The sequence below is a fragment of the Apteryx rowi genome, unplaced genomic scaffold, assembly GCF_003343035.1.
Source record: "Apteryx rowi isolate R43461 unplaced genomic scaffold, aptRow1 scaffold_12, whole genome shotgun sequence".
Lineage (NCBI taxonomy): Eukaryota > Metazoa > Chordata > Aves > Apterygiformes > Apterygidae > Apteryx > Apteryx rowi.
In genome coordinates, this window is record NW_020447419.1 from 6,917,954 (window position 1) to 6,930,586 (window position 12,633).

General features: G+C 36.7%; 1 protein-coding gene across 2 annotated transcripts; it reads right to left on the bottom strand.

Moving 5' to 3' along the window:
- Positions 1–2,946: 2,946 nt before the first annotated feature.
- STRADB (STE20-related kinase adaptor beta) lies at positions 2,947–12,549 on the bottom strand. 2 transcript variants are annotated; one of them, XM_026087708.1, is made up of 13 exons: positions 11,741–12,549; positions 11,318–11,423; positions 10,466–10,522; positions 10,064–10,144; positions 9,633–9,732; positions 8,856–8,977; positions 8,299–8,407; positions 7,711–7,834; positions 6,965–7,136; positions 6,459–6,563; positions 5,998–6,227; positions 5,356–5,398; positions 2,947–4,657 (listed from the first exon to the last, which is right to left on the bottom strand). In XM_026087708.1, exons 3-13 carry the CDS (start codon positions 10,475–10,477, stop codon positions 4,505–4,507), a joined length of 1,251 nt encoding a protein of 416 aa, XP_025943493.1. In that variant the 5' UTR covers positions 10,478–10,522; positions 11,318–11,423; positions 11,741–12,549; the 3' UTR covers positions 2,947–4,504. The 2 variants fall into 2 exon arrangements, with proteins under 2 accessions (XP_025943493.1, XP_025943486.1); XM_026087701.1 differs by lacking the exon at positions 11,318–11,423.
- Positions 12,550–12,633: the final 84 nt, after the last annotated feature.

Below are 12,633 nucleotides of genomic sequence, written 5' to 3' on the forward strand. Positions count from 1 at the left end.
ATGGAGCTCTTTCCTAGGAATTTTTGATGTAATATTCTTTTATTTACTACTTTTATTACTAGTGTGTCCATTTGTTTGGCTATAATGTAAAACTCTGAAAACCCTGTTAAGTCTATTAGGCAGGATTTCAACCTGTATTAATGGTCTCACTATTGCAGGTGGATTTCATTATAGGACAAATTCTGGATTTGTGGGCAAATCCAGTAGCAATGGCCTATTCTGTAGTCATATCTTACCCCCCAAAAAACCCAACAACTTGCAATTCAGGAACCTCCTGGGACTTTTAGGTAAGAAAGCTGTGTTTGTGTAACTGTAATGGCTTGCTAAATTATCAAGACATTTATAGATTTGTTTAGTGAATGATGAATTTACATCTAAAGCTGGAAATTACTGAGTTGTATGTAGAACCTTAGCATAGGAGCAGTTCAATTAAAAGCAGTTTGGTTTTCAAGGTATTTATCATCTTAACTCTGAAGTGATATTTTTATATAAATGCATTTAATTCATAGAATAGAATCAGTTGCTTTCATTTGGGAATGGTGGAGGTTTCTACAGGAACCTCTTTAAACCTAGTATTCTTTCCTTCATCCTATCTCAAGTTTCTGGATGGGTTAAATTATATTAATTACTAGGTGTTATTCTGCCAGCTGGTTATTAGTGGACCACCTCAGTTTTTCAGTGTTTTCTTTTCTAAATCCTTAAGTTTTTACTGATCTGTTATATCAGATAGATAGCTTTATTTCACAGTATGGTTCTTAATCATACCCTCTTGACGTCTGTCTCACTGGGTATGTTCTTTAGTATCTCTGAATTTTATTATTTTTTCCTCATTCGTACAGGATAGGGAAGACCATCGGGACAGGTCATCACAGCTAGCTTAGTTGTTTTGGAAGTTTATTAGACAGCCTAATATACTTTAGCAAAGCTATTTAATAGCATTAAAGGCAGGGTACATGAATCACCTACTTTAGGTACCTGTCTCTTGTCAGATTCAGAACAGTAGTTTTTTCATATGCTTTCCTGTGATTTCACCCTGTCCTCCAGACTAAGAACTGCCTACAATAGCACTTGAGGGGAAGGAGGGAGTGGTGGAGAGAGAGGTAAGGTAAACCTAGATAATACTTTTTTCTTAATGTTTACTTTTGTTCCTTAATAGCATCAAGTGGAAGAAATTATCATTTATTGCATTGAGAATCTTTAGAGTAGTTTATATAGCAGATGATAGGTTGATTCTAAATAAATCACCTTTTTTCCCCATGTTCATCTATTAAGTCATTCACAAACTGCTGTATTATTAGACCAAGACTGTAGTAAACTCAATAGCATTGACCATAAAAATGAGGATGATGTTACTTCACATGAGTAGTTCTCTGTTGTGACAGATATTTTAGTTTTTGGTGTAGTGTTAGCGCAAAGAAAGGTCGCAGCAAAAAAACTTTTGTCTTATTTCCACAAGAATCGAATTTGCAAAAGTAGCCAGTAAAACAGCATAAAGAGTTGGTAGTTTGGCTATCTACAACTGTATACTTTTTTTTTTTTTTTAAATAAGCCCCTTTTAAGATGGGCCTAAATGTAAGAACCCTTGAAAAAGCTCAAGTCCAAAAAGATGGAATTAATTATTTTCCCTAGTTTAATTCTAGTTCATATGCTGATTACATACATAACTGGTATCTGTAAGTAAATAAGTGCTCTGTGAAAAAAAAGCTTTATTGTACTTAGAACTGTAACAGCGTAGACTATAAAGTCACTGCAAGCTGCCTCTTAACAATATGGATCATGCATCTAGGATTTTTAACACACTAATCGCATGTGAAAGTTTTTTGTAGCACTGTATTTCAGATTTTCAGTAGAATAGAGCTCTGCTTCCAAGAATTATCTGTTTTCAATGCCTGGCAGTTTAAACTTATACAGCAATAGAATGGTTATACATTTTTCCTGGTAATAACTGACATTTCTCATTTTGCATTGTTCCTTGATGTAGGTATCATAATTAAGATGGCAGAACTGCACAATACTTTTCAACAAACTTGATCTACAAACTGCTTTTAAATATGTATTAAATATAAATGTAAATATACATATTTAAATTTATATAAATTTAAATGTAAATATACATTTAAATATGTATATCTGGTTATTTTTTAAAATTAGCAAGAGAAGTCATATTACTCTTAATTGCTTTTGTTTGAAAATATGACAGTTGAAATGCAACACTTAACAATACGGTTTTGTGAGCTTTTTAACTTACAAAAATATTTCATTTTTTTTCTTAAAAGTTATGTCAGTGCATCTGCTGACCAAATATCTGGAAATAAGCCATTTTAATTTTTCCACTGAAATAGATGGCAGCAATGTAGCTCCACTGGAACATTTAATTATTTAAATCAGTTTATACTTCATTACTCAAGTTCATTTTTACAGATATAGTGCAGGGTACTATTATTTCAAATGAAGCTTGTAAATACTAGCACTTAGGCTGCCTGAATTTTTCTACAGCCGTTTGTTTTAATTTTTTTTAAAGAGTACTGATGTTCATTCAGAGGTCTATAGTTTTAAAAAAAAAGTACAATTTCATATATTTTCTCACTTACTTGATTTGGCATAGTTTTACATGTACTGTTAGTTAAAGAGTTATTTGTAGATGCTATAAAACATATTTGATTTGAAAACATGGCTCCTAACCAGCAAAACAGCTGGTTAATACCTAAGAACTTTATGGGATTCTCACGAGTATAGTATCTTCTTTAAAAGTGCACAGTTAAGTTATGAATATTTTTATGATCAGCTGAAATAATTTTCTCATTCAGACAGCTATTTTCTTACCTGATAAACAGCAGTAACAAATATAAAGCTTCTGTCTTGCAGTAACAAGAAGCTGTTAGTATGGCTCAACTGAGATGAACGTGGAAGTGTAAGTATTACAGAAATAAATGGGAGGCAGAAAGGTTAAGCTTATTGGAAGGTTTTTAATCTTTATTTCACCTACTAGGTTTTGAAATATAGGGCTCCCTTCACAGCATAATAAGTAGAATCAAGTCTTTCATTAATACTTTAATGTGGTCATCTAGATTTGTTTCTGTGCCTCTCTGGCTTGCCTGTTGCTCAGTCAGCCTTCACTGCTTTGCACTGAAGCTGCTAGCAATGTTGTAGTATTCTCAAGGTAGTTTGCTGACAGGTTCAGCCCATGTAAGACCTGAGTACTCACATGTAAAGTGTTACATATGTTGAAAATTTCAAATATATCCATTCATTTCACATCTATTTATACATTTTCACTATAGTCAGAACTTATGTCAATAATGTCTTAGTGTTTTTGGGACACAACTTTTTCTAAAACATGACAAAAGAACATACGACTTTCTAAAAGGAAGTTGCTTGTTCAGCTTGAGTTGTTGTTTGGTACAGTATTAGAGATGAGAACTTACTGAGGCAGTTTTTATCTGACTTACTTAAACAATAAAACCCCAGAGATTCTGGTTAATTAATTCAAGTTCATGTCATGGCTGAACCTAACCATGGGAATTAAACTCTGACTTGCATAAGAGACTTGTTTCCCAAGCAGTAATACCAGTGCAGCTTAATGCGCRCTAACTAGTAAGTGGTTGGTGGTGTTCTTTTGAGAAAACAATATTAGGTTCAGTAACTTTTGGTGGTGAACAGGAATACAGTGTAAATAAAAATACTTACAATAACTTTAAATTATTTAACATGATGCTTCAGAATTAACCCATACCTGTTATAACTTGAGATTTGCTTTACATCATAAGTGGTCCTCAGATCATTTGCTAAGATGACACAATAAATGGAGATTAAAAGCTCAAATCTGTACTAAGAATGTAGATAAATGTAAGAGAACAAGTCACTCTTGCAAAGCAGCTAAACTTCTTTGGGCAACATGCAGTTAGAACTGCATGAAAGACTAGATGGATAGCTAACTTTTGGCAAGTATCACAGCGTATCAGCTGAGAAAAATACATTAATGGTGCCTTTTCAGATGTATGAAAAGAGAAACATTATTTGCATAAACAAGCAACTAACTTGTGCAGTTTCAAATGTAGGCTTGAAAGCAGAGACTTCCTTCTCACTAAAATAATTTGAGTGAGAATGAAAAGACAGATCAGTGTTGAAATAAGTAAGGCCATAGACAAAACCCAAGGCTGAACTTAGAAAGGCACTTGGACTGTAGCGATATGAGCTGATAACTTTCAGTACTGTACAGAGTAAGAATACAGCAGGAGTCCTCTTGTTAAGAAATATTTTGAAAAAGGGAAATAAGAGTTCAGTCATTCTCTATATACAGTTGTCCTTACAGCCAGAGAAAGGTGAGGCTTACTGCACTTTATGGTGCCAATAGAGGAAGAAGTTAATGAAATATGGCCACTACAACTGCATTTTCAAGTATACCTTGTCTAATTGTATTTTAACCATACAGAGTAAAGCAGCAAGTAGAAATCACATTTTCCTTCTCTGAAGCATGGGAGAGGTATGATGGTTTGGTATCTTTTTAGAATTCCCAGTCTGTGTCATTTTGATTTGTAGTAATACATCCAAGTTCAGTCCCAATTGCTGGTGAGGGCAGTGCCAACAATGCTGAGCTGGTATTTTGAATAGGAGGTGGTAAYAGGGACAGTAATGAGCTCCGTGTTTGTTCTTTTATCTAGAAAGAAGAAAAAAAGTTAAAATACAGCTGCATATAAAATTTTATATAACATTGTATCTGACTTCATTAAAAGCATATGAAATCATAGAGCTGCATTCTTGCATGTAGAATATTGAAAATAACAGGATGAGAGAATTAGCTTTCCTCACTGCAGAGTAAGCCGACTTAGTCTTTTAATACTAACTGCACTGGCTGTGAAATTCTTCTGCTTTAAATTTAGGATATTAACCAATTTTCTCATTAGTTAGTCTGACTTCAGTTAAATTAAACTAACTTTATCAAAGGGGAAATGGATTTCTTTTATGCTCCCTACACTCTATCATAGCATTTTGTAAAAAAGTTGTCTGAAGCAGATGTGCTATGTCATGTTGGGTTCCAGCTGACTCAGTTATTTTGTAATTCAACTCACAGAATCACAGAACAGTTGAGGTTGGAAGGGACCTCTAGAGATCATCTAGTCCAACCCCCTGCTCAAACAGGGTCACCTAGAGCGCATTGCACAGGATTGCGTCCAGGCGGGTTTTGACTATTTCCAGAGAAGGAGACTCCACAACCTCTCTGGGCAACCTGTTCCAGTGCTCTGTCACCCTCACAGTAAAGAAGTTTTTCCTCATATTCAGATGGAAACTCCAATATTTTGTGGTTTATTTAGAGTGTAGCTATACCATCTAACAGAGAGAATTCAGTAAACTCACCTGTTTGAAGAATGTGTGTGAAAGCAAACTGCTTGCTGATGGCCTGGATCATAAAATGAAAAATACAGTTACGTTTTGGAAAATAAATACTGCCTTTGGGAAAGGTGCTAAACTGACAAATGAATCCAAGCCCTGTGGTTATTTACCCACAAGGCACATGCAAGGCATGAAAAGCAGCAGCACAGGTTTCCTACATTCTATGCCTCAGTTTGCAGTGAGGGCACTCCTAAAGGCAATTTGTTTATTTTCAAAGGCTTTTTACTTTTTCTACTTAGAAAAGAATTTAATGCCTCAAAAGAGACATTGTTTTGAAAACCAAGTACTTCATTTTGCTGTTTTTTCTTGGACAAAATGCATGTTTCTTATTCGTTTTTCTTATTTAACCACAGAACAAAATACATTCATATTATAAGAAATTCAGTCCCAAGGATCAGACAGGACTTTAAAAGCATGGTTCCTCAGACAAGATAATTCTTAAAGTACAAAACCAAAGGTAAGTGTAGTGTTTGGTATAGTACTTGTTGTCTGAAAATCTAATTTTAACAGTATTCAACTAATTACTGGATTCTAAATTGTGCACTGTACTTGGTCTTATGACCACTTTCTGAAGTGACAGAAAATTAGCTATCACCAGGAGGTTACCTTTTCTCGGGGTCCTGTTGCAAGCAAAGTTCTATCAAGTTGTGGAAAGCAGGGGAAAACGTTTTGGAAAAGGGAATTTGCAGTCCTTCACTAGTCATTGTGCGTGTCATGCTCTCACCAATTCCAGAATCAACACCTGATCGTGAATTCTTCATCCTGGATTCTCCACAGGGGAAGGTATTTATATCCCAAGGACAATATGTGGGACCTTTCAGCTTTTGCAGCAGCATCTAGTAGACAGGAATGGCAGTATAACAGAGTCCAATAGCTATTTAGACCTATTCAGGCTAAGCTGTTAAATAATCTTTCCATTCCTGGAGTTTGGTCCAGGAAGAAGCACGCATATTTGAAATAACAAAAAAGCAACCACTGTTTCAATAGTAATAGCATTGATTTCTCTGAGTAAAAGAAAAAAAAAAGTTCTGAGTGTATTGAAGTAGAAATAGAATTTAGCATCAAACCTGAGTGCGAGGCATATCTTGAAATGGAACATGTCCATTGGCTAGTTCACATGCTGTAATCCCCACACTGTAAATGTCAGACTTCACATTATACCCAGACAAATCCTGCGGGAGAAAGAGAATCAGCCTAAATCACTGAAGCCATTGATCAGTGCTAACAAAAATACAAACACCTGTATCAGGACAAGATTCTAATATCCCACAGTCTACACAGGATTGGGATAATTAGTGAATTGTGAAACCTGAGCTGATAGTTGTACTGAAGACAAGTTTTAGAATCTGCAGTAGTTCTCTGGAAGAAGAAGGTAGTACAGCAGCATCTTACCAACAGCTTAAAAACCTCTTCTCTAGAGGAGAGGAGAGTTTTAATAACTTCAGTACATCTTTGTCTAATTTAAAAGTTGCTGATTAGCAGCCTTCATTGCCCTTTTACAAGCAAACTTAAGCCAGGAGTTAAATATTTCAGTAACTTTGAATAGCAAAAGTGAAGTGTAATTTATACTGACCTGTCTCAGTAGTTCAGGACTCAGCCAAGGAAGCACAGATGTACTAAACTGGGGGAAATCATATACCACCTTTGACTTTTGTCCATTGTTAACTAAGCTGTAGAGGTTGCTTAAGCCCGAGAGAGAAACCAGACCATCCCCTGAAATCAGAATGTGGCTCGCTTTAATATTCCTGTAACACAAAGTGGTAAATTTTAGTTATACGAATTACTCAAAACAGTACTAGCTTTCATATTTCATTAATTCATAAAATACTGAGATGTTAATATACAGTTCTGTTTAGCAGTTTATTATCACAGAAGTTCTTCATTCAGTATGAGTTGTCTTTTTAATACAGCCTCAAGTGAGGGGAGAAGTGATTGCCAGAAATTGGAGAAGGGCTTTCCTTCCCTGCAAAGGGTGTAAAGAAAGCATTCTCTACAACTGTAATTCTCTTCAACTGCAAAGAGACAGAACCAGACAGATGTACACACTGATTTAAATAAGAGGACTGGTGTTATAAAAGGGTTTAAATAATGTTTGGATACCATTCTTGTTAAGATTCTACAAACTAAGTTCTGCTCTGTTATTTAAAAAAAAAAAAAAAAAAAAAAGCTTCTGCACTGTCCAACATAAAAAGGTATATAGAAAGAGAAAAGGAGACAACACTTAAGAAAAACTGAAAATGGGTTTTGAAGGGAAACTGAGCTCTCAGTAAACTAGTTGCTATAATCTGGTTCTTACCTATGTCATTGACTTTCTCCTACCTGTGAATGTAGCCATTTTGGTGCATGTAATTTAATCCTCTGATTGCGCCAAACAGAATGTTCCCTATCAAAGCTTCACTCATTCCTTCAGGGAAGTAAGTTTTCAGCAGGTGTCTAGCAGAGCCTGGAAGAGAAGAAAACCTAGCTAAGCATAACAAGTCTTCATTGCATACATTCATGAAGAGCAGTATCCTCACTTTTATATTGACTATGGTACATCAAGAATGCTTATATGGAAGCAACTTGCACCAGGCAAAGATCACACTCAAGTCATGTTTCTGTTAATTGAACCTCTACTCAATTCAAACAAGTTTTCTGTTGACAAAATTCAAAATTGTATCAAGTCAAATTCACTCCCCAACTAACATTTCTCAGATAGCGGATGTCAGGACTTGAAATGCAAATTAATATGGTTTGAATGCCAAACTTCACTGGGGAGGAAGAACATATATGGAAGGCTTCTCTGGTTTGGGAAAATTTTTTTCTACAAAAACAGAAGATGCTTAAAGAAAAATCTCTTATGGACTATGTGGTCCAAATTGGATCAGCTCTTTGTCTTACTTGAAAATGGCACTTAACAGTTCTTACCATATGCCATGAATGGAGAGATGACCCAAAGCCAACTACCAGCTGTGAACACTGTCCAAAGTGTCATTATGTTGGGGTGCTGGAAAAAGTGGGATAAAACCACCTCGTTCTAAGGAATTAAATAAAAATGGATATGTTAACCAGAAGACAACTTCTGCTAAGACATTAATTACATCAGTAATCAGTAGAAAGATTTGTTCCCTGTGTGCATTTATGCTATGTTGTGCACAGCCTGCAACAGAAATGCAAATAACTTGCCTATAATTGCATTTGTCTGAAATAAATGTAGTTTGAAGTTTTGATGTAAATGCAGAATACAAAACGTGTTTCAAAGGAAAACACTTGTACAATTACAGAAGCCTTTCTAAAACACTTGTCAAGTGTTTTCTTCAGAAAGCAGTTCTGTTTCAAACTTACACATACCTTCTACTCTTTTGAAGGAAAAACTTAAATGACCCAATTCAAACAGGAGGGCTACCTTTGTTTTGTAACCTTGTATGTATTCATTAGTTCATTGTATGTATTCATTCACTGGTGCAGCAGTGCTGTTGCTTTACCTGCAAAGCTTTCAAATGCTCTTCAGAGCAACTTTCTAGGTCTGTGATCCTTACAGCAACTTGCATCCCTGTAGGTGTATGCCGTGCAAGGTAAACTGAAGTTAAGTTGTTGAATCTCCTTCCTGAAACCAGAAGTTTGTTAACACTGGAAAAACATAGTAATCCTCCCCGTAATTTGCTTCATATTTAGAAATCATTTTAAAATTCTGATTTAGCAGCATGACTTTTTCATTAAGCATGTCAAGAACTTAAGTAGTTGCAGCAAAATACATCCAGCAAATTAGTTAAAACATGGCTCTGATATTTTTAGAACAACTAAAAGAATTTAAGCATTTTTCAGCATCAGTTACATATCTTCCGCATCTGAATGAACAACACTTCTAGCACACACTTTCCCATAAACAGATGCATGCACAGTAAGATTGAGGGCAGCTATCTTTAGGACAATCATCTCAGGTAGCCAAGTGACAAGACAGTGTTACCTGATGCTGTAACTACTGCCCATATAACTGCAGATGTAGAGGACTGACATGCATGCATGCATGCATATACACACATCAAGAGAAAAATTCAGATAATGGATGATTTTATATTTTTAAAATAAGTGATAACTGAAACATGAGAGATGTTCTGTACTTTTTTCAACTAAAGAAACCCAAGAATGATTCTATTCAGCTGATACATTTTCTAAACTTAATAAGTATTCACTGAAGTAAGCAATAACCTGAGAGAATGCATCTGCAAGAACATAAGTATTTTATGGTACAATTAGGTTACCTATTTCCACCTGGAGTTCATAGTGAGAGACATTGGAAGAGCAAAATATCACTTCATTCTCTCTTGTAGATGGGGGAATCCAGGCTAGATCAGAATCAGCCTAAAAGTGAGGAAAAAAAACGGCTCTCAAAATTACTATGTACATTTGCATATTTAACAGAGAAATAGTATTAATGAAAATGCTAAGATCAAGTACTGAAGTCAGAACACTCAAGCTGGTGCTTTTACCACTACCCTGAGATTTAGTTACATGAGCTACTTTAGTTAGTTATTATCTGTAGTCTTCTTCCAAAGTGGAAGCCCCAAAGTACTCTGGTTATTCTTCCTAAGTTAATTTTTGAAAAAGTACCTGACTCAATGAGATTATTTTTGGTATGTAGTATTTTTAATATGTATAACTTTGCCAGTTAACATTGTTATTTTCTTCTTACCAGATATTCATGGATGCTGTTCTGAGATTGCTTTTCTGGTCTGATTGATTCAACTCGTGTACGTAGAATACAGGAACAGTCCTTGAAAATAGAAACAAGTGAATGTTAGGGAACTTGCTGTAATTTATTAAATATGATCATGGGAAAACATCAGAAGTAACCCCCCCTATGAGCAGTAGTTCAGAAGGCCAGGCAAGAGGTTAGACCTAGAGAGAAGAGAAACTAAATATTCTCCATAACCAAAAGTTGATATTACAAAGTTTAAGCATCTCATCACTGTGGCAGTCCTCTCAAATGAAGTGTTTCAACTACACAGCAAGACATTTCACCAGAACTTTTTCACATTAAGATATGACTGAATTACAAGATGCAACTTTCAACACTTTTTAAATACAAACTTACCAAACAAGACATGGAACCGCTTTAGATCAGGTGAAAAGTCATATACACCCATTTATCCTAGAAAAATTAAAGTATCACTGTAAGATTGTACATCAAGCTGTGACCCAGCACTAACAAATCCTAAGCATAAAAGTCCGTCTCTTTTTAATCAAAATTGTGAGGCATTCCTCTCAGTTATCAAAATACCTCTTCTTACAAAAATTTACATCACATGCAAAAAACTCCAAAGAACAACTACAAAACTGAGAAGGCCTACTTAGTTGTACTGAGTCTTTAGACAGCACATGGATTTCAAACTGCATACTGAGAATATGCAAAGTACATTCCAAATAATGTTTTCCTTTTTGTTTAATGGGTTTGGATATCTTATTAACATTCCCAACAAACAATTGAATTGCAAGTCAACAGCATAATTGCACGAAATAAAAAAGAATGGATTCATGGATCACTGGCAGTTTGCAGGAAAGAAAAATCAGCTGTTGTTTTAAAGGAGCACAGCTGTGCTAGTCAGATTTCAGCTCAGCTGTTGCAGCTGAACTAGCTCATGAAAAAAGCAAGCCAGAAGCAATTGCACTGTGTATTTCACAAGCAACAGAGGAAAGTACTACTGTAAAGAACATGAGCAAAAAAGGAGAGGAACCAACTCGGATAGTTTTCACATTACTTAGGCTACAGAATCAGTATTCAATCCAAACTCCCTTGCACATCAGCCTAGCCACTCAAAGTCCTCCAGCATACTTGTTTTCAGATGCTTTGAAAGTTTAGGAGATGAGGAAGATGACTATGTCTAATAAGCATATCAAAGTTTCTGAAGTGTAGAGTGGGATTAGCTAGTTTCCTTTGGCTACTCACCGATCTGCAAGTGTGCATCTTCTATCCTCTGCCATGAGGAACCCTTCTTGGTGGCTGACATAAAGTCAGCTACAGGAGGTAGTTCCATTTTAATATGTAATTATTGCTTGAAAGTTAAAAAGGTGAAGTACTATATGAATAATTGATGATTTTGATTATCAAGGCACTAAACTTGATTATATGCACCATTTAAATTATGGATGCTATTTAACCCTGGCAACACTCCTCAAAATCTAACAAGCTCCCACCACCCATCTGCTGCTAGAGTATCTGACAGGCATCTCTTATCCTCTTTACCCTTAACAGCTACTTGACGTAAGGAAATGCTGTAACTCCATTTTATAGATGGGGAGACAGCTAAAAGGAGATCTGTGGTAGGTATTTTGCTGCCTAACTTCTTCAGAAGATTTGGGCTTGACTTACCCACTATCACAAAGGAAGTCTGTGGCAGAGTCAGAGACAATGCCGATGGTCCAAGACATCGTCCAGCACAGTCACTGCTAGAGCATCCTCCTCCGAGCTGGAAAGAAAATGTCTCATTCCATTATATGAGATAAGTTACTCTGTTGCTTTGAATATGAAACCACAAAAGCTAAGCTGAAGGATAAAGTCTTAGTAAGTAGGATACACTGAAGTGAAGTTATTGGAGAACTAGTTCAAAGCTATAAAAGGCTATAGTCAGCCAGCACAGATGTCCATGATCCATGTTTGTTCAGGTAACATTATTAAGACTTTTTTGTTGTTGTTTGTTTTATAGTTTAACTTTGCCTCCAGTTTCTCTTACGGTTGGATCATGTCACTACATAAACCTGTTCCACTTTTTTTTTTTTGTATCACAGCCTTCCTGTACACCGCAGGTTGTGACAGTGGCGCACAGCTGATCTGACACATTGATCCCAAGCTGGCCAAAGCTTCAGACACGGCGGGCAATGCAGAGAGGAAGAAGTTCATCGATCGACAGACAGACGTGCCTGTGAACCTCAGGGACCGCCGAGGCTCTGCAGCCAAAGCCCAGGTACCCCGGCTACGCCTTCATCTAGTTTTGTTAACACTGGGCCGTAGCGCAGCGAGTTTCTTTCACGTTTTGAGTGATTGAAACGGTTCTTGACGATCGATCTCGAGGCTTAAATGCCTGTGCCTGCGGCGAAAGCACGGCATACGAAAAGGCAGGGGACAGCTTCCCGCTCGCCCCCTGCCGCTCGCACACCGCGGCCCCTGCCCGCGGCGGGGCGGCCCCGGCCCCAGGACCAGGCTGCCCGACGGCCCGCCGCCGCCCCGAGCTCGGCGTGCCTGCGTGCAGCGGCGCCGCCGCCGCC